The 27,082-nt window shown below is 45.7% G+C and overlaps 1 protein-coding gene across 3 annotated transcripts in view; it reads left to right on the plus strand.

The window, feature by feature from the left end:
- Window positions 1-27,082, plus strand: part of GPM6A (glycoprotein M6A) — a 184,969-nt gene that overhangs the window by 135,302 nt on the left and 22,585 nt on the right. For all 3 annotated transcript variants that reach the window (XM_045821708.1, XM_045821709.1, XM_045821707.1), the window contains one exon: window positions 25,301-25,493. In XM_045821708.1, coding sequence (XP_045677664.1) covers window positions 25,301-25,493 — 193 coding nt within the window. The remainder of the gene's footprint in view (window positions 1-25,300; window positions 25,494-27,082) is intronic.

A 27,082-nucleotide genomic window follows, 5' to 3' on the forward strand; every position in this document is an offset into this window, starting at 1 on the left:
TGCGGCTAGTTCCAGTTCAGTGCACGACTTTACTGCTGACTTTGGGGACGTGTCTTTACTTCTCTGCGTGAGATTCCGTGTCAGTGGTTTCAGGGTAACAGTAGTACTTTCCTCAGAGGTTTTTAATGGGTGAAGATTCCCAACGGTCTGAGCTGGGAGGGTATTGATAAAGAACAGGCAGAGCCCGGCAATGGTAGGGCCAGGAGACAGAGGAGGGCGAAGGGGGGACTGCTCAGGTTTCAAACTTGTGGTGTTGTGTTTCTAAGCTGAGTGGCTTTGAGCCTCATGGGATTTTACAAGGTCTTGTAAAAGTAATTTGTTTTTCATTGTGTTGGGTTTAAGGTGCCTGTGGACAGATTAGAGAAGCAAATAGACTGCTCCGGTTCTTAGGAGACACTTTACACTATAGAGAGAAATTCGAGAGGTGTGAGCAGATAATTTACAAAATTGTGAGAATAGATGACACCCTGGAGAAAAAGGCACAACATGGGAAGATGGCAGAAGCAGCAACATTTATAAAATGGGACGAGGGAGGGGCTCAGAGGGGGACTCGAAGTTGAGAGAACGAGACAGGCTGGGGAGGACATGGTGTTAATGAAGACAACAAGCAAGCAGAGGTTTTCAGGAAAGGCAAGTCAGTCGTGTGAGACGCTGTGGAAAACATCAAATACGAGAACCGAACACTCTATGTAGAGCTGCAACGTAGTGACAAAAAGTGGCCTCCTCAGAGCCCCGCCCGCAGGATGATCAGGGGACCTCCCGTGGTAGAGTCCAGTTTGCGGGCTGGGGGAGTGAAGGTAGTGGAAACAATGAATGCCATTTCAAGAATAGTTGTTAAGCAGGCTCTTCCTGAACACCAGAAGTAGGATGGACTCACAACCAGCGTCTCTGCCTGCTCGCACTTCCCTCCCTCCTCACGTACACGGTTGCTGGTGGCACTGAGTCCTGCCCCCGGAGTAAACGCCCCCGCCATGTCCTCGGTGCACCTGGACGCAGCGCTAAGGGTCAGCACCTTCCAGGAGTCGTTTATATGTGACAGCTTTCGAAGGAAACACGGACATGAAACAAACTCTTCAGATAGCAAGCACAGTAAAAACAGCTATAGTAAAATAAAATTAAACAAAGGGAAATCTTTCTGATCTGCCTAGAGAGGTACATGGGGCAAAACTCCTCTACCTCCAAAATGTAGCCAGAGCTCAAATTACATTAACAACGACTCTGACGTATATGGGTTTAGTTGTTCTTTTTATCCAGAGGCATTCGTGGGGGAAGATTGCAAGAAAGCAGACAATGAGAGACTGTTTTCTGCTGAGGAGGTTCACAATGACCCTTGCGGGTCTTCACCACGAGGTTTCACGGAGAAATTCCTTTTCATGGGTGTACCTAAAAATGGGACGCTATTTAAATTCCATTTGTAATTTGCATATTATGCTGATTCTTTACGAATTTAAATAGATGTGAGGTATCCAAAAATGTGTAGAGTGCTCTGGGACTCGTCTCCCCGTGTCTATTGCACAGCTGGTGACTCTAGTAGGATTTCTCCGTGAAATTGAGTACAGGATGCCACAGGATTAGGTTTCAGTAGCTCTTTTCTAAGTTTTTAGTGTTCGGTTAGATCAGGGCTTTAGACCACGTCCAGTGTGGTAAGAAATTACTAACCCGTCCCTCCCAAATCTTCAGAATTTTACTTCAATTGAAAAAAAAACAACCCTGAGTTTTAGAGACAATATTTTCTACATATGTACCTTAGCAAGCTATTGCTCAAATGTGATTTACTGTTTTTAAGCTGTTTTTGAAGTTTTTGCTTCATGTTTTCTGTCTTCTGGCAGATTTTTAGATTATTCTCAGATTTAAGGGCTAAAATGATCAGTAACAAAACCCTTAATTTTATGGAAGGAAAATGTGAATAATCTGATCGTTTCTAAAAGTTCCCTTCGTGCATAGAGCTGGAGTGACATGTCAAAGGGAAAGTCTCGCGTCAGGCTGGCTGAGCCCACTGGGAGAAGCCAAGGGACTCAGGCACCTAATGGTTCATCTGAGCATTTCTGAAATGTCCTTTTTACTACCGTAAAATCGGATGTTTAATATTATAGGGTTATTTACTTATAAAAAGGTGGCTCATAAATGACATGAATTAATAAAAAGATTTCCTTAGGTTTCTGACACGGCTCAGCCGTCTACCAATCTCGGCTCTTCACATGTAACAAAGCCCCCCAGTGTGCGTGGTTAGTATCTTCCACTAACACGTGAGTCTTGGCTATTATTCGTTCTCAAACGGGGAATTGCCAGAGTTAAACTACAGGCCTCAGTGGCACGGAAGCTTAGAGAGAGCATTTGTTTCTAGGAATAAACATATTTGTGTGCGTGCGTGTGTGTGTGTGTGTGTGTGTGTGGAGAACGTGACAGAGTTTTCTCCCTGAGATCTTTGAAGGAGACCTCTTCCCAAAAATATTTGACAAAATGCATCTAATTTATTATTATTGATAATTGAATATGCATTCACTAAACGACATGCTGTGAAATTTGGGGAGGAGAAGGGGGTAAATAGAAAAACAGATATGCTAGTTTTTTTTAATTCAGGTGAAGAACCTAGTGGGGATATTGAGAAATTGTGCTGTCAAATGAAGACGAAATGAAAGAGCTTCTACTCGGCACCTCTCTGGCCACAGCTGCGGTTTTCTGTGAAGCCCACTTTAGACTCACACCAAATGCTCTCCAGCTTCTTAGAACAAGATACGGCCACCTCCACAAATTATGGCGGGTTTGTGCTTAAATGTTCTTTCTCTAATTAAAGCAAAGGCTACTAGCCTTCAAAAATAAGCCACAAGTTCTTAAAATTAAGGTTTTAAAAATCAGTCTCATATCCAGTCCACCTAGAACTCTTCTGTCTAAAACAAATAGCAGATGGTGTGTAGGGAGGGTAGGAGTGTAGAATCCATCTAAAATGGAAATTCATGGAATTTCTTTGACTTAATCAAATTCTCTACATATTAAATTACAATACGAACACATTGCTCAATTTTAAAGGGAGAATTGCATTTAAAAATACCTCTGCACTGAGTTAATTTATTTGTACAGTACAGAAAAAAGTCTTTAAACGTTCGCCGATTACTGAGTGTCCCAGACCCGAGCCCTGTTTCTCCCGTTGCCTATGGCCCCGTCTCGCCCTGTTCACCGTCTCCCCACCCCCCCCCAGGCACCTCATAGACACCGTGCAGGACTCAGGGGCACTGAGACCTTTGCTTGCTCACTCAGTGCACATATTTATTTTGTTTGGGATGATTTTGGGAAAAGGCGGGGAGGTTTTCTCATGTTAGTGCCACTGACAGAAGCAAGATGGTAGTCCTGGTAACGAGACACGTTGGCACCTTCGGAAGAGTTGTGGGTGACTGCCAGGGAAGCGCTGTGCCCAGACCGGCTGCATTTCCAGGCTGCGTGGCCAGAGGTGAGGTGGGGTGTGAGAGCAGGTTCCTGACACCGTGGGTGCCCAGCAGCCCAGAGGGGACACCTGGAATGTGGGTGTGGTCAGCGCCCACTCCCCCAGAGATAGATTCTGTTTGCGTGTTTATACCTTCTTTGCATCATGGTTGAATAAAACACACTTTCTACTGTTTTTCACTTGATTACGGAATATCATGAGCCTGTGATTTCTCTTAAAATATCAATGCTTCATTTCCCACTTTTGTATCTCCAGCACCGTGTATCCTGTTCCCTCTCTGCAAACGGATTCTCTCTCCAGAGCTCTAGACACATTCACAGGATGGCCCACGTGCCATCTCCACGTGGACAGCTTACACATAACACAAGTTCAGACATGTCCCAAGTGGCAACCACTGTTTTCTGAAACCTGCCCACGCATCGGCTTCCTGTCTCAGCAATGGCAAGGCGCTCTCCTCTTCCTCCCTTTTTCTCTGCATCCTTCCATCCATCCCATGCTAAAATCCTGTCACCTCCCCACAGGTGCACCCACACCTGGGCTCCTCGCCACCCTGGACACTGCAATCCACCTTCACTTCAACAGCCCCACCAGAGCAATCTTATAAAAAGCTCAGTCGATCGCGTCACCTTCTGTTCAACAACTTCCCTTCTCCCCATTCCATGCCAGGGTCCCCATGACGGATCCAGGGCCACTTGCGGTCTGCTGTCGTCACACCTCTGACCTCCTCGCCTTCTGCTCTTGGTGCAACGGCAGCGGGTGGCCTGCGCCTGGAACGGGCGGCGTACAGCGTTGCTGAAGCTGTTCCCTCCGCCTCGGCCATTCTTCCCCCAGGCACGCATGCGCAGCTCACTTTCCCACTGCCCCCGGGGTCTGTTCGACTCTCACCTTGACAATGAAGCCTGCTGTCCTGCCCTGACCACCCCGTTCAGGGCCACGTCTCGCCCCTCTTTGTCCCCGCCTGGCTCTGGGGACCCCACCCTTATCCTGTCCTGCTTATTTGGGTCATTGCTCTGGTCACGTGTTAACCCACGGAGTGGTCCTTTAAAGAACGTTTCCTGGGTCGGTGTTTATTGTCCCTTCGCCGCACTCCAGGATGGAAGGCCCACAGGGGCGGGGATCTTGGTGCTGCTCACCAATGTGATAAACTTGATTGGGAGAATGCTACTCAGTACGTACGTGTTCAACGAGTAAGAGAATATTAGAATAAGGTTTGGCATTTGCAGCAGAATTCTATACTCAAACGGTTCAGGAAGCAACATCAGTGCTGACTGAAGAAGTTGATGTGGTTAAAGATATTCATCTAGGATGTTCCAGGTTGGTTTAGGCATCTCAGGGGAAGGAGAGGAGATTACAATCCCAGTTTCTTCCCTAGAAAACATCACCCCAGGCTTCCTTCCAGGATAGGTCCTTAGAGGCTCCGTGAAAACATCACCTTGGAAAAACCTTTCTTGGCTGCCTGTCGTCTCTTGGACTAGGCTGTTCCTTTGTGTCTACCAAGTGCCACTAGGGGACACATAGCACTGAGCAAGAGACACAAGTCCCCATTTGCTCAGCTGGCATCCTGGTGATTGGAGAAAGACAAGGAAAGAAGAAGTAGGCAATTTACAAAGGTCCCTGTAAAGTTAAAAAAAAAAAGCATTAAGCACAGAAGGAGGAATGGGGGTTCCCAGGGTTATGGTGCTTACAGTTTTAATTGGGGGGAGGTGAAAGGGACACCCTCACTGAGAGGGGCACCTTTGAACAAGGGCTAGAAGATTGTCGGGGACTGGGCCAGCTAGAAATTGGGGCATTGTGTTGGGCAGAGGAACTCCAAGTGAAAAGGCCCCTGGTGGGGTAACCTGATATCCTGGGACCCAGGCCAGGGCACCAGCAGGGGAAGTCATTAAGGCGTGTCATCCTGTCTTGCTGAATTATAAACACCTTGAAAATAGGGTGAAGTCTTCCTTTTACAAAGCTGAGTACTCAGTGCATAGAGAAGCCAGGTACTCAGAGAATGCTGTTAAATATCTACTAAAACTTTTCTCCCATGGTTTATTTTTCTAGGCTTAAACTTTTAAAATCGAGATAGAATTTGCAATAAATAAGCTTGTAACAGGCACATATTTGACCAAGTATTAAAATATTCTTCTTAAAACTGTGTTTCCTCTCATTTTGTATTCATACAACAATGCAAAAAGAACCAACATACCGTCACATAAATATCAATAGTAGTAAAACTTTCCCTGAAGTCACTTCTAAATAATGTCACTTTATTTATAATTAATATTTGCAACTATTTTTTTGCCAGGTACTTGATAATAAATTTATTTTAGGGAAAAAGCATTTTATGAAAGTATTACCTATACCATTTTTTTTACTATAAAACTGGTATCAGAACTCTCTTCTAACCAAAACAACATGCAAATTTATCTTGTCATCACACAGACATATAATTTGCATGTCTATGCTTGTTTTTATCTCCTTGCTATTAGTCCATAACTGCCTTTTAAGTAGTGATTTTATACAAGGGTGCTAGAAAGCATCCTTGTTAAGATGATCTGAGGGCCCTGCTTTGCTGAGTAAGTTTAGTTTGGGGATACTTTTTAAGATTTATTTTATTTCAGCAACATAAAACTAACTTTATAGAAAAAATTATCTTCTTTATTGCATTATTTTAATTATTTCCAAAGATATTAAAAATCAAGCTTGACATCGTGGTTACTACTAGGCGCACCAGAGGACAATCCCCTGGTGGAGAGACGGTCAGTCCGAGACAGTAAGAAGACAGAGGCTCCAATGCTGAGACTCTAAGTCTACGTACTCACATTTGTAGGCCCCTTCTTCCCAGAGTCCTTCCTCCCAGACATTATTCTAGTCTCAGGCATTAGGGTGAAGCCCACGGGAATGCATCCAGGAAGAGGAACGCTGCCTCTGTGTCTTCAGGCTGGCCTGTCCGTGAACGGCTTTCTGCGAACCCTGCCTGTCTCCCGGGCCCCTGTGCATTCTCAGACTTGTGCACAGTTCCGATGATGATTTATAGCACAGGTTCCAATCTGTACTCTACTTTTAGCTAATACTTTTTATGTGTAAAGATCTTACAGTGGTATCATACATGCCTTCACTGCATTCACAGCTTGATCAGTGCATTTGTCCTTGGGGACTGAAGATGGACCACTTACTGACAGTAATTAGGAATGGCAACTCCTTCCTCTTCCCGAGTTAGACAGACTCTGGGACCAAATCTGAGTGTCACTACGGTCGATTTTCTCTTTGACCGGTAAGAGAAATGACCTCTAAGATGTTTAAGTTCTGAGAATCTAGCCGCCCCCCCCCCCATGTTTTCAGTGCTCCTGTTTGAGCCCCACATTCACTCTTCACACTGAAGTGCCTGGAAGATAGTTTTGGCAGGAAAATACGCATTGCTATTAATTCTAGATTTCAGAAATACAAATATGCTGAAGTAAAGGAAAACCCCAGAAGGACATCCTTTGAAAACAATTTATTATAAGAGGCCCTAAGTAACCCACATTTTAAAAACATAATGGATAGCATTCTGAAAAAAAGATAAAAATTGTTTGATGACATTTATAAAGGAGACTTTCAGTAATTGCTTATTGGTTTATTGACATATGTGGTAAGAATGTTCTTATAAATAAATCATTCTCCAAGGTGTAATTCAGCTACAGAAAGAAGCATTTTTGCTGCCATGATTTTCAGATTCCACGTATAAGAACAGAATAGGGAAGAGTTTACCTGATGTAAATACTACAGGGTATTTTTTTTAAAAAGGACTGCATTGGAAATAACGTAAGTTAAGGAACCTTGAAAACTAGCAAAGATTGACAATCATGGGTAAAACAGGGGCCCACTGCACATTTCTGTGTGGGAAATAGTCCGTAGAAGGTGTGGGAGTGGACTTGTTGACGACTCCTGAGATGTGTGTGTGTCAGGGATGAGCGCACCACAGCAAGGGAACAGAGTATGAGTCTGAGCATCAATCCCAATGAGAACTGAAAGGTTACAAGTTAAAATAGCAGCACTGGAAATGGCAAGGAAATGCTGAATTAAAGGAAAATAGATTGGAAGGAATGGAAAGGAGGAAAAAAGGAAGGAAGGAAGGAAGGAAGAAAGGAAGGAAGGGAGGAAGGGAGAATGGAAGGAAGGGAGGGAGGGAGGGAAGGGAAAAAGAAAGAAAAGAAAAGAGAAAAGCAAAGAAAAGAAAAAAAGAAAGAAAAGGGAAAGGAAGAGAAGGGAAGGGAAGAGAAGGGAAGGGAAGGGAAGGGAAGGGAAGGGAAGGCAAGGCAAGGCAAGGCAAGGCAAGGCAAGGCAAGGCAAGGCAAGGCAAGGCAAGGCAAGGCAAGGCAAGACAAGACAACCTGGCTTTGGATTGGCCATAGGCAACAATGGAGAGGAATGTAATCAAAATACACTTTATTTTTTTCCAGCTTGGGGTAATGGAACTCAGTTTCAGGAAGATGATAAAAGTTCAGTCTGGCAAATTTTGAGGATGCTAAAACATCACACTGGACATACTCTAGAGGAATTTTTAAGTGTTTGGGATGAAGGATTAAACAGGAATGCCATCAATACTATTATAATGAATGGCATTTTCATCTTTTGAATTAAACGAGTTCTCAAACTGGAGCCGAAATGCTGTGTTAGACATAGTTGGTTTCCTTTTAAAGCAAGTTAGGGCCTATGCTCTATACACACTATTCTTAAACATGCAATTAGGCTAAACACTACGCAGGTACAAGCTTCGCCTTTGCTCTGGGCCTTTGTATCCTGTTGTTTTCCTGGTCCCCCCAGGCCAACACGCACGAGCTGGGTATCAGGTGAGTGAGGGAAAGCGCACAGGACGGCTGGAGAGAAACGTCCCCTTCGTGGAGGACACTGATGGCTCTTCAGATCTCTCACAAAGGGCTCTTTCTCCCCAACAAAGTAACGCAACAACAACAGAATAACGGAGTGTGCTGTTAAAAACAGTTTGACCTGTTTAAATGGCTTGATTTCTCAGCCTTTCCCATGGAGAGGGGATGTTATACTGCGAAAACCCGCGTCACCGCTGGATGTCAGCCCCACCCGTTATTTCATGGCCTGTCCCCGACGTGGCCGTGACGGCTAGTAGCTCCGGCTCTGCCTTAGCGCCGCCCCGCAGTCCTCCTGCCTGAGGCAACTCGCTTCACTCCTGCACGGCTGAGCTTCCCTGGGCTGTCAAGTACAGACGAGGACACAGAAATTCTCGCCAAACAATTGGCTTAGGAAATGGAAATCTCTTCAAGACGCCAACCCCTGTACACATGTAAATCCTAGCACTTCCCAGTGCTTCTCTGAGATAAGTGACAAGTTAATGACAGCCTGCAGTTATCTGAGAAATAGTATACAGGGACCACACTAAGCTGTCCTAGTGTCTGCCACTGCAAGGCACCGCGTGTCTGAGTTCATTACGTGAGGGTGATGTTGTCATGGTAAGTGATTCTCTTTATTTGCACAGGCTTTTAAGATACGGGCTGGGAGATTTCTTATCACGGTAACATAAATGTGTCATTTCCTGAAGCTAATATAAATCCTTCGAAATCCCTTGCTATTTCAGATTCTATAGATAAACTTAAGGAAGAAAAGTATATTATACACGCATATACACACATACTCATGGGAGAACCTGCCTCCCTCTTTTATTTCTTTCTTTTCAATTTAATCTTTATTATCTGTTTTCCATTGCCATTTAGCCCACTTAAACCCCCGCGCCCAGCCATCGCCACACTGTTGCCCACACACAGTCCCATGCCGGGGATAACTACAGCTCCTTTTCTCAAGGCTCTTGTTTTCTGCTTCTCATTATGAGGAAGGGCAGGTGAGCATTTGATTTTATTAACTGTAGTATAATGACAAGCCCCCAGTGACAATATCATTTACATGACATTTATTGATGAAGACTTCTAGCCTCACTTCACTAAGAAAAGAGAGATTGATGGTGACGATTTTTTATTAGACAAGAAAAATAGGCATTAGCGTCACTCTACAGGTGGGGGCACGCACGGTTTTACAGGTGCCCGTGTGGAAAATATAGAATATACTACGAGAATAAATAACGCTCCAAGAATAAACTCTCTGCTTTGGGTGCTCACAGGTGTGAACCTACTGCTGCCCACGCTTCCCTGTGTGTCAGGAACTGTCCCGGGTGCTGGAGCCGCAGCCAGGGACACAGCGGGCCAGCGGGCCTCGAGGGTTTCACATTCCAGAAGCACACGAATGTGGGACTGAAATTGTGTGCTAGAGACACGCTCAAAGACAATGATTGCCACAGAAAAGGACAGGCGTGGGGACTGCCAGAGTTTTCGGCAGGAAGAGAAGATGGGCCCTGCGGGAAAAATAGCACATGCGGAGGGGAAGGAGCAAGCCATGTAGATACTTGAGGGAAGAACATTCTAGGCATAAGGAACAGCCAGGGCTCAGGCCTCAAGACAAAGCATCCCTGTCGTGGTTGAAGAGCAGCAAGTCCCGTGGGCCTGGCGCTGAGCGGGCATTACCAAAGCAGTCGGGGCGGAAACGGGTGTTAGACGTGTGGGGGCCTCCCACACTTTGGGCATCCCTTAGGCCGCTGGCTATTGCCCTGGGCCTCCTGAAGACCCGCTGGAGGGCTTCAAAGGAGGGGTCATGGGGTCTGACTTGTTAACAGACGGACTCAGGCTGCTCTCCTGAGAACGGGAACACGTTACACTAACCAGTACTGGCTCCCAACTGAGTGCTCCAACCGCTCACTCAACACACACTTACTGAACGGCAGCGTTGTGCCAGGCCTCGCACTGGGGACGACACAGACGACGCCGAGCAAAAACCTGCTGCCCCTCGCCTCGTGCAGAGGGCCATTAGAGGCTCAAACCCGTGCCTGGTGCCACGTTCTAGAGGGCAGTGACCTTGAGAGGAAGGCCGGGGGAAGTCTGATGAAGTAACCGTGGGTGGAGAGATCACAAGAGGTGTACAAGTAGGTGGAAATGAAGGCGCAGTGCGCGCACGCATGCACACGTGTGTGTGTGTGTGTGTGTTCTGGACACGGGGGCAGTGCCGTGCACGCACAGGGTCTGTGTCCGAGGGGCATTCACAGTCCAATGTCAGCTGCAGCAAGAGCTAAAGGCCCGGCTAAGCAGGGGCCGGAGAAGGAGGAGCTTTGAAAACCAGGCTGAGAGGGTTTGTCTTTATTCAAAAACCAAGATCATTTTAAGCTCTCCTAAGACAGAAGTCACTGATGCATTATAAAGCAGGGGAAGGGCATGCAAACATATTCAGACAAAGAATTCTGACTGAGATGAGCCAACCAGGGGACAGCGAGGTCCGTGAAGGGCACTGTCGGCGCCTAACACACGGGCGGGCAGGATGGCGGCCAGAGCGCGAGCCTCCGCAGAGGAAAAGGGGGCGAGCAGAGAAGAGATGCGAGGGGGGCTGGGAGAAAGCCGGGAAGCCAGAGAGCCCCGGGACCCTGGGGCCCGGTAAAACCGGCATCCGAGGGGGGGTGACTGGGGGTCAGTGTGGGGGTGGGGGGTTGAGTCCTGTACGTTAGTGAGCGTGGGGCACGTGGGAAATGGTCTGAGTGTAGTGACAGAAAGGGAACCCCGGGGGTGGGGGGGGGGGGGGTTGCAGCCCCAGACGGTGGTGACGAGGAGCTGCGAATGGGGAAGCCCTGGGACTGTGAGAGGGAGAGATGAGACGGAGGAGGACTTCACCCAGACTGCGGCCGCCAGGGCCTGTGGGAAGGGGGGAGAGCTTCCTAAAATTTTATTTTGAAAATAAAAAGGGTTTGAGGATATTAGGAAGCCGATGGGAAACCCAGTGGAGATGTTGGATGCTCAGAAAGACAGAATTAATTTATCGAACAAGAATCCATAGATATCAGGAGGAAAGGAGAAAATATTTACAACTACAGTGCAAGTAGGCTTTTTATCTTGATTTGTTCCTTTGTGTTTTAAACTACTGGGAGAAATGTTCCATTACAGTGAGGCTGAGTGATGTCTAAACCTTATCCTTACTTCTATTTATTGAAACGCCTGCCGTATTGATTAGATTGGTAGCTGAAGTGATTGGAAAACGGAATCTTTATGTACAGACCCCACTGCTAAGTTCATGAAAGTCTCTAAACAATTCGATAGTGTGACTTTCTGGGAGTTTTGTGAGAATTCTCGTGATGGAGTAGAAAACCAGAATCTGGTCGATGGTGGTGTGTTCTCCTCCTTGTGGTTGTGTTCCATATGGTGCGGTGTTTAATTTGAGGTTATCACTTCTCTATGGCTCTGGGTTTGATTTTGATTTTTTTGAATTTTAATTTACATTTTCCCCTGAAATGTTTAGTGAATATAGATTTTATTGGTAAACATTAGTGTATTGGTTCCAAATGCACATGGATGTAGAATATTGGATATAAATTCTGCACCTTTTAAGCACTTCTTTTCATTACTTTTCTTGCTGAATTATAGGTTTTTAGTTGGCAAGTATAAGCATAGCCTTCGATGTATAAAAGATAATACTCATACAACAAACGTTAACCGAGCATCAGCTGTGCGCGAGTTTACCCCCTCCTGGGGGGTACAGAGAAGCAGTAGATGACACAGGCGGGTCAATTCGGCATCACATGAGGTCCCACGTGCTGTGGGAACAAGAAGAAGCAGAGCAGGGCCAAGGGGCTCTGGAGTCTCCATCCACGAAGGCGGGGAAGGCAGGGTACATTCCGTCTGTGAACTGCACAGTCAGGGTAAGATCTGGGCAGAAGCTGGACGGACGGGAAGGGGTGAGCGAGCAGACGCCGGAGTGCGGGCACCTGCGGCAGAAGGCGTGGCTGCTGCCCACGCCCAGAGTCCCAGGGGGCTGGCCGTTGGCTCCAGAGCGAGGAGGAGACGTGGCGGAGTGACGTGACGGGGGTGGAGCAAAGTAGGAGGAGCAGAGCTCAGAGGGCGGAGGCGGGGGACCCTCAGACAGGCCTGGAGAGCCGTTGTGAGGGTCTGGGCTGTGCTCCAGGGCCAAGGAAGAGCTGCAGCAGGCTTTAAAGGGAAACACTGGCTCTCGAGGCCTGTCTCTCTCTGTCCTCCTGTGGCCCTCACACTTACCTGAGTCTATCGTCACACGTGTTTACTATTCACTAACAAATGGCACATGCAATGCATGATGCATGGTATATTTTTAATATGTTTTTTCAATAGTGGAGTCCCAAATGTGTTGGCATCACTATCTGCACTCGCAGATTTCCATTAGTTTATCTATTATCTTTCTGGTAACCGGTTCCACATTTAGTAACTTACATCTTTAGAAGTGACAAGGCCGGCTTCCTCTAACTATTCTGTTTCAAAAGGCGACTAGTCTATTAGATGAACATTCCATATTTTCTCTTCATTGAGGCAATAAATGATTAAAATACAGTAAATCTACCAGTTCAAATCCTGAGACTCTGAGGTAAAATTGCAGCATGCTGGCTAAACTGCTCCAGAAGTATCCTTTTGACTTGACCTGTGGCACTTCAGTATGTGTTACGTTTTCAAGCTGATAGACCCCTGGTCCGTCAGCTATGTCTTCCTAGTCCACAAATCAAATATATGGCTAAAGTGGAAGTCCTGCTCATGCTGAGATAAGAGTGAGACCATCCCAGAAGACAATGAGTTTACTTCCACTAAGCATCGGTCTGTGCTCAAACATGGGTAGGGCCCAAGTCCCTCCGCCATGAGATGGTCATGGTCACTTGTGCAGGGTATTTCCCCTGGATTTGCCACACTCCGTTCTGGTTGTGAAATACCTCAGGTCTTGGGGTTTCTTAAGTGGAAGGACAAGTAGCATAGCTACATCATCCTAGTACAGCCAGACAACTGTCAGGATGCTTCTCATGTAGGGTCTGATGCGGAGAGCACATCACCGCAGTCACTGCGAACCTCTGCTCCCAGGATGACCCCTACCAACCGTGGCAGGAGCTTTTTAAAATACCCCTATTGTAGCAGTGAAGAGAAAATTTCACATGTTAGACATTACGCATAATGTCATTTTATAAATTATTCCATGGAATTGGGTCACATGGGAGAATTAAAAGAAAATCATAAAGATTAATATACCGTTGAAACACACTTTTCACTTCCATGAATTAAAACCACTTAAATGTCTTTCACTCCAGTATTTTCTCTTTCTTCCAAGTTTGGCTTTAACATGAACATTGTCAGATGTTTGGGGAAGAAGAGCAACCCTCCCCACCATCTCTGTGATCGTGCATATGCGCGCTGAGGCTGCAGGACCTGGCCACAGTTTCCACGGTCGACACAGAACACCCTCTTCCCTATTTCAGTTCCAAACACTGTGTTTGTTTAGTAAGCTGTGTCTCTAAGGATCAGCCCGCCCAGGACTTTTCCATGCCCTGAGAAAAGCATTAAGCTAATGAGTTCACGCAGCAGCTTTAAGGATAACAAAGCCAAGCATACCCCACACAGCCCCATAATGGACTTTTGTAAAATAAGATTTTGCTTTTTAAAAAATATAAAAACTCATACACTAGAAAACTTTAAGTGACTGCCACTGTTATTGAAAGACAGCAGGAATACGACAGTTTTGTTATTAGTTTCCATGAGGCCTTTTCATTGTACCTCACCAAAGGCCGGTCCTGGCCAAAGGCAAAAATTACTGGTTTTCTCTGCATCATGAAATACACTCCTAAGGTTTCCCATGGGTGACTCCATTTTGGGGTTCTATTGCTGCCGCTCTAATATCCTCTTCTGGAGTATCGTTGAGTTGACAGCGTGTTGAAACTGAAGGGCAGACACTGACGGTGACCTTGACCTCCCCTTCCCAGGCACAGGTGACTCAGATCACAAAGAAAACAGCAGGCAGAGATAAGCCCTCAGCATGCACCCTTGCCTGCCGTGTTCCCGAGCCAAACTTTCTACGAACTGCTGGGTGCATGAAGGTACATAAACCCTAGTCTTTGATCCCAGATGCTCTTGATCGAACCACGGGCACCCCACAGTACAGGAGCCCCGTCCCAAGGGTCAGGTCTGTCCTGCGGATTACAGAGCCTAACGCGTCACCGCACACGCCTGCTTCTCGGTTTTCCACGGGGATTCTCCTAATCCGTGCTCCTCCCGCACAGCCACTGGCGGTGACTGGCAGGGGCTGACAATGAGCTTTGTGTGCATTTGTAAAGTTCCAGGATTAGTAACGGGGAATAAGGAGACCTGAGTGGAGCACAGATTGTCACGTGTGGGCTGAGCTCACGTAGAAACGCACCCTGTGGCGCACAGCAGACAGGCGTGCTCTCCCGGGCCCGTCCCCAGGCCGCTCTGCCATCTTCTCGCCTCCCTCTAAACCTCAGTCTCTCAGTCACCACCATCGAGGAGTCACGCGGGACACGATCAAAAGGAGCAAAGGACATTATGTGCTCGGGGTATGGGACAGATTGGGCAGGAGTGGAAATCTCTGATGAAAAAAGGGAGTCTATATTTTGCAGTCCCGGTGCTCATGCAGATTGTACTAGAAGCCACAAAGGGACGGGCTTACCCGTGGCTGAAACAGAATGGACCTTTGAAAAGATGACAGACTTTGAACTGACGCGTCTCTGGCCCTCGGGGAGAAAGTGTGTGACGGTAGCTCCTCTGACAAGAGAAGGAGAACGAGGGGGGAGGGGAGGAAAGGAAAACACCGTTCTGCTGATTTAAAATTGCGGAGAGCTTTAGGAAGTCTCTGGGCTGGAGAAGGGGCCGGGCTGGCAGAAGGGCCATTTCGACATGGAAATGCCGCCATTCCGCCTGTTCCCCAGGCTGCGCTGGCCAGCCACGTGCACATGCCAGCGCGCCGGGACCAGCAACAAGTGGCGGCCGTTTGTGACTCACTGCGACCAATACCTGGTTTATACCCACTTTGCAAGTTCCACTGGTGCTCGTGGTAGAGCAGCACAGGGTGATTATCAGGAGACACTTCGTTCTGTATGCCATGGGTATTTTGAAATAATGTCTGGCTATAAGAAATGTACTTTAAAATAATCTAATAGTTTTAAGAATAGTTAAGAATATGGCTTTAAATTTTGCTTTATACTAAATTGTTGTCTATTGTAGTAACTATGCAACAGAAATGTTTAATATTTTTCTTTAAAAAAGATTCTTAAATTTAGAATAAATTCGTAAACCTCAGGACGTGAGATTGCATTAGACACCTACCAAGGTGTGTAAAGATATTGTATCAGCAGGTGTCATAGCAAATTTTCATGAACTAAATCAAAGAAAGAAGTTTTCTGTAGGTAATTCATGCCCTTTCCAGAGAATTTGTACTTTTTATTGTCTAACTTTTCTTTCACAAATTTAATTCATAGTTAGGAATTACTGTGTAGGTATTCTAGTCGCTAGCTTTTCGGATGTTTTTATGTTAAAGAGTGTCTTCAAATTCCTCAGTGCCATGTTGAATGCACCCAGTTCTGTTGGAGTGACCCGCACTTGGCAGTGTGTTTGGAGAGTGACCGCAGACGGGTTGTCTCTGCCCTTTGCCACTGGTGTTGTGCAGAGGACTGCAATCAATACACTTTTTATTGTCATATGTTTTCAACACTGGCCAATATGGTTTTTTAAAATTTTTTGACCAACTTAATTTTAATAATGTACTTATTTTCAAGATGAGTTTTAAAAATATTTGTATTTTATTACTCTAAAGTAACAATATAATACATTATAGATCAAGATAATATTTGTTAATGAGTTAACATATGTGTAAGGTACTCATAAAGCATTCAGATCTTCCCCCTGAAAGCCTCCTGTATCCATTTAATTATAAGAGTAAACTTAACATTGGATGTAAACACTAATTTTATTTTTGAAAATCCACAGAGTATCCAGCATAATGACATAAGCAAACAGCAAAGCTTAAGTATCCTTCACACCACATTATTTTGGAGTGATACGTAAATGATTTTCAAAGTCATGAAAAATTGTGTTGAACACTAGTAAATAATCTGTGACAAATACATTTAAGAAATATATTATTGCCCTGGCTGGTGTAGCTCAGTGGATTGAGCACGGGCTGCGAACCAAAGCATCGCAGTTTCGATTCTCAGTCAGGGCACATGCCTGGGTTGCAGGCCACGGCCCCCAGCAACCGCACATTGATGTTTCTCTCTCTCTCTCTTTCTCCCCTCCTTCCCTCTCTAAAAATAAATAAATAAAATCTTAAAAATATATATAAAAAAAGAAATATATTATCCTCTTTTTAAAAAGTAATTTGCTGACGAGGCCAATGATCTTTACTTTCATCGTCAGTGTCGCCTGCTTTTTCTGTTTGGAATTTCACAGGCCCGAAGAGCCCCGGACCCTCCCCCTGTTGTTTTCGATGTGGGAGTGCCGTGTGTCTGTATTTCGTCTGGTGGAGAGTCATGCTGATAATCCTCAGCAGGGTGTAACTATCAAAGCAGGATTTTGGAGACAACAAATACACTCAGTACAAGTCTAAGCGTTGCCAGAGATGTCGATGGATGGGACGGTATAATGGGTATTCTGATCACAGCGTCTTCCTCTACAGATTTAAGACATTACAGGAATGCTTTTGAATCATCTCCTTAGCAAACCTGTGTAAACACTGTCTCACTTACTCGGAAAGAAAAACAAGCTAACTTTTTGGGAGAGATATGGGACAAAAGAAAGAAAGAAAAACTAGTGTAGTAACCAATATCCATCTCCCAGGTTTCTTTGTCTTGCTCCCAACGTAGGAAATTTTCCCAATTCTGACATTTGTCTGTGAAGTAAACATGGTGGAAGGTTTGAGGCTAATGAAGTCTTCCTGACCTAGTCTAGTTGGTTGTTAGGATAAATTTTCCCATAAATTCATTTATTCAGCAAATATGAACCCAGCATCTATCATGTGTCAGATATCTTTCTAGGGACTGGACATCCAAAAATGAACCAAACCCAGAAACATTTAACCTCGGAATCTTTCCATGTTGATGGGGAGAGTCAATAAACAAAGTCAACACATGAGATAAATACTCTGTCAGATGCTGATGGGTGGCATGGAGAAAAACAAAGCAATGCTAGGGTAGAGAGTTCAAGTTTAAACTGGATGACTTTGTGACAGCTAAAAATGACTGCAAACTCTTTACTGCCCCTCGCATCAGGGGTCAAGTCAATTTCTCAACCCCTCCCCCCAATCTGGGCTACCTGTGAGCACTTTGACAGCAGGTTGTGGCAAAAATGATGCTCCACTGTTTACTTCTGTGCTCAGCCTTGAAGACGATTGGCAGCATTTGCTTTCTCTGCCTTCGCGGTCCCACTGTGATAACAGCCACGTGCTGCAGGGAGACACCTGCGGTCACCACTGGGAGGGGCCGCCCAGAGTGAGGTACTCCTGGGTGGCCCTGTCCCACCCACGCCAGCTGGGGGCAGCGCACATGCATGTGACAGGGATGTCCACCCTCTGGGCACCTGTGGGCCACTCTGGAAGAAGAGTTGTCTTGGGCCACGCATTAAATACATTGCGACACGCAGTCACAAAAAAAATCTTATCACATGTTAAGTAAATTTACGATTTTGTGTTGGGCTGCATCCACAGCCATCCTGGGCTGCTTGCAGCCCGTGGGCGGCGGGTTGGACTCCCTGGCAGCGCATCCCGCTCCATCCAGCATTCGTTGACTCCCGCCCCGCCCACCTTCCAGATGAAAATGGCCCATTGGAGTCCAGGAGAGCCATGAAAATGTGAGGAACTACAGTACATGGCTGCTTTCAGCGAATGCCGTTTATGTTGGGGATGGCCTCTTGTGCAGCGGCGGATAGCCCCACGAAGAAACCGAGAACATCTTGAACAAGCTCGAGAGCTGTGAGGAAACAGGCCATGCCGGTATCTTATGAACTGGTTCACTTGTAACAGGGGAAGAGGAGGGTTTTTTTTTTTACCTGGATCTCTAGACGGCATCTGAGCAAGCAAGGCGTGTGCTGCAGGAACCTCGCAGGTGTCTGACGCAGAGCCCGTCCGGGGCTCCACTTTCCTTCCCTCCCAGGACGGCCCTGTGCACACCGCAGACCGCCCCCCGCTCCCTCACCCCACGGGCCCACTTATCTCGGTCAGAAGAGTGCGGTTCTCATCGCTACTGAAGCAATTAACTCTTCAGCCTTAGGGAACTAAGTTTAATTAATCCAAACATTCTTGCCAAGTCCTGTTGACCAGTACAGAGTATTCTGTAATCGGTGATAATTTTGAAAAAAAACTATCTGAATTGTAAATATTACTCTTACAAAAATTTTCATAGTAAAAAATATTTTTAAAAGAAACATCATTATTCTTCTGGAAGATTCACAGACTTTCAGTATCAATGCTCAATAGTCACCTGAGAAATCGGCCTGTACGTAACTAAGCCTCCCTCCTACAATTGCAAAGACCACGCAGGTCAATACATTGGAAGACTGGGCCCCATTTCTGATGCATTGGGATGGCTCAGAAAATTCAGACTGATGCCATTGAGTTATAAGCTGCACACTTTGTTCAATAACTTGTTCAAAGTTCTTAGAGTAAACCCTTTTAAATCCCTGCGTTACATGTCTATCTAGCTTATCCATTCATTTTAAAGCATGTAGGCCTTTGAATATAACTGCCTATGAGACAGCACGCTTCCCATATGCTGCTACATCTGGACAGGGGAGTCGGCGAAGCTCTCGATGAAACAGATGTTTGCAATGGAGAGTAACCTGGAATCCCTATTCTTGACAAAATTCCTGGTGATTTTGGTACCCAGACGCAAAATCAGGAGGGTACCAAGCAAATCTCCGAATTGAAATCATCAGGGACACATAGTACGTTTGGATGGTGAATAAGTTTAAAATATTATAAAGTCACCCACAATTTCATCATAAATTTTTAATCTTAAATTTATAAACTTCCGTAACTATTGAACTTAACAAACAGACAACAGACATAGGGGAAATAAAAAATCTGATCAGTTCTATAACCATTAACAAATTAGATCCGTAGTTAAAATTCTTCCCAGGAAGTACCTGGCGAGTTCTGAAGTGTTCGGCTGGTTCCACCAAACACTCGCGGCGCAGCCTAGCCTTCTGCAGACAGCCCCAGGGCACGGGAAAGGGGAAGTGCTTTGCCAAGCTGGTGTAAACTGGACCCCAAACGAGAAAACAAAAGTTACGCGTCAGTCGCATTCACTGACACGGCTGTCCCCATTATGTCTGCGACCTCACCCTGTGTTCCTTTGCTTCTGTCCCTTCTGCTGCCACCACGGGCCTCCGGATTTCCCTAAACTCTCCGGCACACGCCTGCCCGGGGTGTTAGCGCTCACTCTTCCTCTGAACCCTCTTTTCCCAGGCGGCCTCTCAGACCCCAGCCTGTTGGGGGCTCCTCTGCCTCCTTCATGTCTCCGTGAGACGTCATCTCCGTGATTCCTTCCCTGACAAAAATGGGAACTGCGGCCGTCAGTCCAGAGTTCCCTACCCCTCGTCCCTGCTTTGTTCTGGTTTTTTTTTTTCCCTGCAGTTTTCACAGTCTCCTGTGCATTGCTTCTGCACCGTGTTTATGATCTGCCTCCCACCCCGGGGAATGAGATCAGAGGTTTTGTGGTTTTGACTGCCACCTGGTAAGGGCTCAATAACTATTTGTGGAATGGATTGATAAATGCCAAAGTATTGAACAAAATGTTAGCATGATGTATTAAAAAATATGGTATGACTCAGTTGGATTTTTCTCAAGAGGTTTAGCTTAAATTAGAAAAATTCATTGAAATGGCAAATAAAAAACAAAAACATAAAATTATTTCAACAGATTGGAAAAGAACATGTTATGGAATTCAAAGCTAAGGAGACCTTACTTTGTTTAACGAAACATTACACTTAATGGTAAAACAAGGAAAGTGGTTTTTTAATTTATTTTTTTAAAGATTTTATTTATTTTTTTTTAGAGAAGGAAGAAAGAGAGATTTTTTTAGAGGGAGAAAGAGAGAGAGAAACATCAATGTGCAGTTGCTGGGGGCCTGCAACCCAGGCATGTGCCCTGACTGGGAATCGAACCTGTGATGCTTTGGTTCGCAGCCTGAGCTCAGTCCACTGAGCTATGCCAGCCAGGGCTGGAAAGTGTGTTTTTTTTTTTTCATATCAGCATCAAGAAATGGTGCCTTTATCGGTACTTCTACTCTCCTCATTGCATTTTACAAAGTCAATAGAAAGGTAAGAAGGTACCAGCAATGAAAAGAGATAAAGCTCAAAATGTTTACAGATGGTATGATCACCCATATAACTAACTCAAAGTAATTCACAAAATAAACATAAATCAGAAGGTCAAAAAAGAATTTTGCAAAATTTGTAGATGCAAAATTAATGTTAAAAAACTACCAGTCAGAATCTCCATGAGTTAAACTGTGGAATCAGACCAACTGTCCCCAGAGTGCACACGGTGACGCAGAAGGGCCATGAGTGGCAAGACGCACAGGAGGTCAGCACCCGAGCCCCACTCCGAGGCAGCGCGGTGTGGCCCAGGGACAGACCCGCAGACTGCAGGGCCGGCGGCACGGACAGCCCGCAGGCAGGCCCAGCCAGCCCCCCGCCCCGGATGCTTGGTCGAGACAGGGGGCTGTTGCAGGCCGGCAGAGAAGAATGGACTCGTTGAGAAAGGGTCCTAGCAAACACCGTCTGTGAATAAATTGTCCGTCTCTTGTCCATCTCCTTCCCAGGACCCACCACGGTGTTGGTCTGTCTTCTCAGCCCTCTGCCTCCTGCGCTCTTTTCGTTGGTTTAGATTCTGGTTTTTTTTAAAGATTTTATTTATTTACTTTTAGAGAGGGAAGAGATAGATAGATAGAGAGAGAGAGAGGGAGAGAAACATCAATGTGCGGTTGCTGGGGGTTATGGCCTGCAACCTAGGCATGTACCCTGGCTGGGAATCGAACCTGGGACACTTCGATTCCCAGCCCGCGCTCAATCCACTGAGCTATGCCAGCCAGGGCTTGGTTTAGATTCTTTACTCGTTATTTGTGTCGGTGCACTTTGTGGAGTGACCCAAGCTCAAGGCTTGTGTTCACTTCACAATGTTTACATGGAAGCAAATTAACCATATATCTCATCTTTTTTAAAAAAAAGTAGACTATCTCAAGAGTTTTGATTTCCTTTGAAATTTTTCTATTAGGGCAAGTCAACCTATAACCCCACAGAATAGTGGGCAAATGCTAATGTTTCAGAGAGTCGAGAAAGTCTCATAATCACTTTGACTTGGGATTAATGCATTTGAGAAAATGCAGCCGGGAACTGGATGTCAGGAGAGCTTCTCTGTGTATCTTAGGCCGTGTCTATTTGCATACAAATTCTGTGTTCAATATTTGAACCATCAGCTCTGCTGGAGAATCAATGGACCCTATTCCCATTATACCTAGTACTGAGGATGCTTCTGGTACAAAGTACTTTCTACTGTTTTTATATTTCCTCAGGAAAGGTATTTTTTCCAGTCCCAGAACTCCACTTGCTGCGCTGTGGGCAATACTCATTTAGCAGACTGGTTTCTCGCCTGAGGTGCAGTAAAATCATGGGGATGGAGAGCCGCAGAATCTGCAGCCTTGAAGGATGAGGGTGGGGAGTGGATCCTGGGCCCAGGCGCACGGTTGCTGTGGCAACGCTGCTGCTCTGCCAAGGCTGTTTCTCACCGCGGGTGGGAAGAAGCTCCCTCCCCTGCCAGCGAGGACGACGTGGGATTCTGGCAGCTGGAGAGAATGCTGAGCCCATGCGCTGCTTCCCAGATGGGAGCCCCGAGAGTCTTCCGTAGGCCACTCTGCACTCCAGCCCTGCAGAAGCGGGGCGGGGAGGGAGATTAGGGCCCCGCCCAGCACAAGGGCGAAGTGTGCCCGCTGAGATGCTCAGGGCTGTCACTCTGAGTGCAAGCTTTGCAGAGGATCCGGCCTGACCGGGAGGGAATGGAGGTTTCGGGGAATGTGCATTTGTCAATTGGGGTAATATAATTCTGAGTAATTAAAATGTCAGCATTTAAATAGGGAGGAAAACAAGTATCTCCATTTAATTTGGAGATCTTAAACTCATTTGGAAATGCCAGTTCACTCAGAGTTGTCAATTTGGCCTTACCCGGTATTGCAATTTATCTGATGTTGTTCTAAATTTAACAGTTGGTACTCAATTAAAGTTATGAGTCATGACTGTGACACTAATAGCTCCGGCGCCCAGGGATATGACGTCTGGGTGACTAGGGTTAGCTTGCTTCCGTGCAGGCCAGCAGTGCTGGTCCATCTACACTGCCGTGGAGGAGATGCGAAGTGCAGACGCTGACTCCGAATTAGTGGTGGGGCGAGTCGGGCGTCCACCGGGCCCTTCTGGGGGTCAGCTGTGGGCTTCCGCCTTCGTGTGCTCACCAGCCCTTCCTTCTCCTTCCGACGTTATCACTACCCTTTTCTAAGCTTCAGGTCCGGGGCCCAGCAAAGGTGATTCCTGTCTATGAATGTGACATTTGGAGTCTCTATTTTTGAACTTGTATTCTGAAGGGTTTTGCTGAACGTGTCATTCTGGTTTTGGCACCTCCGTGCCTACAGTAGGAATCCCACAAACCTCTGTCAAGTTCTGCAGGGACAGTAGGAGAGACAAATCACAAAGGACTAGGGCTTGAGACCATGAGGCTGTCCGGGGCACTTGCCAAAATTAGGGGTAACTCCGCCTTGGGTGGGTACTAATTTTATTTCTTTCTTCCTTTATTTTTAAATGAGATGCACACTTCACAGTGTGGAGAGATGAGGAATAGTCTAAGGATTTTTCTGCCAGCCTGGTAGTCTTCCCCCAAAACTGTGTTCAGTGACATTCAGATGCTGCACACACTCCGGCCTCCTCCATCTGCCGGGGAGATCGCCGGCACCGTCAGAGGAAGTGTCAAGCTGTTCTAACCTTTTCCACTTCCCCACTGTGTGTGTGTGTGTGTGTGTGTGTGTGCGCGCGCGTGTGCGTGCCGGGGGAGGAGTGTTCAGGACCTGACCTGCCCGTACGAGCAAGAGCTGTGGGAGCAGGGAGGAGTTCAGACCTCCTTCTTCTACCTCCTCGGGGGCAGATGAGATGAGCCATAATTCTCTTGAGAAGGCCAGCTCGGGGGTCAGTATCCAAATAGCAGACTAGCCCGCCCACCCCCTGAATATGAAGGTGCTTCACACGGGAACTCTGCAATCATTGCATGGACTGTGTGTTGCTGGAAACATATGCGTTCCAGATAAAGCGCACCCAGATCTTCCTGGGACTCAAGCACACTGAGTAACAATGCATTTCCCAGCACCCTTGTTATTTGTTTCTGAAGAAAGAAAAAGTCAATTATGTGGGGAGTTTTGGAGGGGCCTTATGAAAAGAGATCAATCAAGAATTTCCAACAGGAACCTAATCAACAAAACAAAGAAACAAGCAAAATATAATCAAAGACACTGAAATAGAGGACAGGCTGACAGTAACCAGAGGGGAGAGGGGAGGGAATTTCAGGGGAAAATGGGAAGGGTTTATAGTAACAAGTATAAAGGACACATGGACAAAAACTAGGGGCGGGTGGAAATGGGAGGGAGGTGGGAAGGGATGGGGGGACTGGGATGGGAGTAAAAGATAGAAAATTGTATTTGAACAATAATTAAAATAAATTTTTTTAAAAAAACCTTTAAAAAAAAAAGATTTCCAAAAGGAGAACAGCAGGAGGCCAGTCTGGGAAGGAGTGGGGGACAGGGGTGGATTGAAGCGAAACAGGTCATCCTCCTCCTGGCCATCAGCCCTCTTACCTAAACTCCACCCCCTCACCTGTGGCTCGCACATAGCATCTCATCAGTATTTCCTATGCAAAACATGCAGGGTTAAGCATTTCTAGTCAATCCCTTAGAAGAAGAAAGCTAGCAACCACCTAGAAAATTCTGATGCTTAATTAGAATATTAACAACAATGGTTTTCCAATTGCTCAGAATAAATGTCTGAAGCCATCTATTGAAAATTAAGGCTAAAGTGACTGAACTTCAAAAGTGATTACTGTGGTCAAGGAGATTTTGAAAACCATATCACAAGGCAACAACAGTTAATGTTAAAGTTGTGTCTGATAACGGTAGACATTTATTGAGTGGTTCCTCTGTCGTACGCTATTTTATGTATTAACTCATTTAATCTCACAGGAATCGCTCAAGGGAAATTCTTACTGTCATCTTTTTACAAATGATGAAATCAGACGAACAACTTGTCAAAAACACGCACAGTGGTGAATCAGGTTCCCAACGTGCCCTGGTCTCTCTGTCCAACTGGGCCAAGATCTTCCTCACTCCTTTACCATGCAGCACAGTAAGAAATCGATTTTGCATGATGAGTCACTACAAAATGGCACACATAAAATCTGAACTGAAAGGATTCTAAAATAATTTGCCTTTCCACATGCAACACACTCAGACATTGTCTAATCTGTTCTCTTTAACTTTAAATTGTAAATTACTGGTTAAAGTTCACTCAATTGGTTTCACGAGGAACAGATTTTGACGAACTGTTTAAAAGATACAGCCACGGGGAGATCAAAAGAGCAAATGTTCTTGAAATTAAAACTGCAGCCCATGGAGCTTGAGAGCAGTGAAGTCAAGGAGGAATGATCCTCACGCGTGGATGTGAAGATTATTTGTTCCCGGAAGTCTGGGTGGGGAGGAAGGGCTTCTGTTGTGTTGGGTTGGGATAGAAGACAAAGCCATGAGCAGAAGCAACCATTCTGTTGTCTGGAGGAAGGGTTTCTACTCAAGGAACTTGACATTTACACCCTGCAGGGCAACCTCGGCCTTGATGTATAGAGATGACCTGATGTCACCCACAAATGCAAATATACTTGCCCATAACGCTGAAGTTTGAGAAAAAGATTAGATTAACAAGGAATATTAATTTCTACCTTTTTTTCCATTGATCCATGCAGGGTGCTTCGAGTGCTGTATTAAATGCCTGGGAGGCATCCCCTACGCCTCTCTGATCGCCACCATCCTGCTGTACGCTGGCGTGGCCCTGTTCTGTGGCTGCGGCCATGAGGCGCTCTCGGGAACGGTCAACATTCTGCAGACCTACTTTGAGATGGCAAGAACTGCTGGAGACACGCTGGACGTCTTTACCATGTAGGCCACCCCTGCCTGGCTTCTCGTTTGGGGAGTGTATGGGCGCATTGCTGTGTGCTGAGTGAGTGTTCACTCAACACAGGTGTTGAGGTGTTGGGTCTAGAGTTAAGTGAGGCCATGTTATACAGGAGAAACAAAATTCTCTTAGAGTTTGCCTATGAATCAAAAGGACATTGACCTTTGCCATGAGTACAGGACACATAGCAGAAGATAGTGGCCAACATAATCTGGACTTAGTTTGTGTATGGGTTTGAATGCAATGTTTTCACCAAAATTCAGTTACCATTAAGTAGACTGCTCGCCTTTCCATTGCTCTTCCAATCTGAGCAGAGACTTTTCTAGTAGAACAGGGCAGAAGCCAGAGGAGAGAGCCTAATAGAAATGTAGTCTCTGCTGCTTTTTCTAGAAAAATCACCCAAACTCCCTGGTGCTGCACCAGGGGTATCCTATCATCTGTCTTTTCCTGTATCATAGAAATGATGTGGCCACGTACGTAAACATTGGGAAAGGCTGTGAAAGGGAAAGTCGTAAGAAATAAGGACCCCTATTCATTCATAAGCACCAATTATGCTTAAAATGTACACTTTACTCATAACAGGTAAACTCCTGGGATCACGAAATTATGAGGAGATTACTATTTTTAAAAAAAAGATAACATAAGCATAGTCTAGAAGTAAAAAAGAGTTTGCTGTTCCAGTTTCAGTCCTTTATTGCCTAATGTTATAGGAAGAAAGAGCTGAGGATTGGCCCTGGCCGGGCAGCTCAGTTGATTCGAGCACCGCCCGATGCACCGAGGCTGTGGGTTTGCTCTCTGGTCAGGGCGCACACAAGAAGCCACCCACGAGTGCACCAGTAAGCGGAACAACAGACTGATGTCCGCCTCTCCGTCCGTCCCTCCTTCTTTCCCCTTCCACTCTCTCTCTGAAATCAATACATAAAGAAAGAGTTACAGAAGAATTTATTTTCTGATAAATTCCCAATTCAGATCATTTATGCAGTGATTTCCTGCCCACAAAAAGAAAATACCCTATTTACCGTGCTGTATTTTCTAATCCCAGCAGATAGAAACTCTATTGTAACAGCACTTATTTCATGCTTTTTGGGACTGTGTGATTATAATGTTTTTCACCTTGCTTCATTTTGTCATTTTTTAATTTATTTATTTATAAATAAATTCAAACCTTCTTAATTTTCATACACTTTTTCTGGAATAAGAAGCTTTCATAGTTACAACTCTTTGTGGTGATACAGCTGGGAGGAGGACTTTGCTTTTGACTTGTAACTCCATCAAAAAGGAGTTAGTCCTATTTCTGATTTACCAGGGAAGTTCCTACTGACCTGGTGTAATTATTTATAGCCTCGGGCCCTAATCCACGACAACACCGGGATGAGTTGTCCGGACAACTTTCTAAGTAGAAAGAATGTAACTTTTCTCCAACCCCAATTTCAGAAAATACAACATATTGCTAATTTTTAAATAGTCTGTCAGCTGCAGGCAGATAGATGATCTTGAGCAAAGTATTGCTCCTAAGTTATATTTGTTATCTTATTCATTAAAGTTGTTGGTTACCATGAAAATGATGAGAGAA

This window comes from Phyllostomus hastatus, unplaced genomic scaffold (assembly GCF_019186645.2).
Source record: "Phyllostomus hastatus isolate PE091 unplaced genomic scaffold, TTU_PhHast_1.1 phas_scaffold_46, whole genome shotgun sequence".
Taxonomy (NCBI): Eukaryota; Metazoa; Chordata; class Mammalia; order Chiroptera; family Phyllostomidae; genus Phyllostomus; species Phyllostomus hastatus.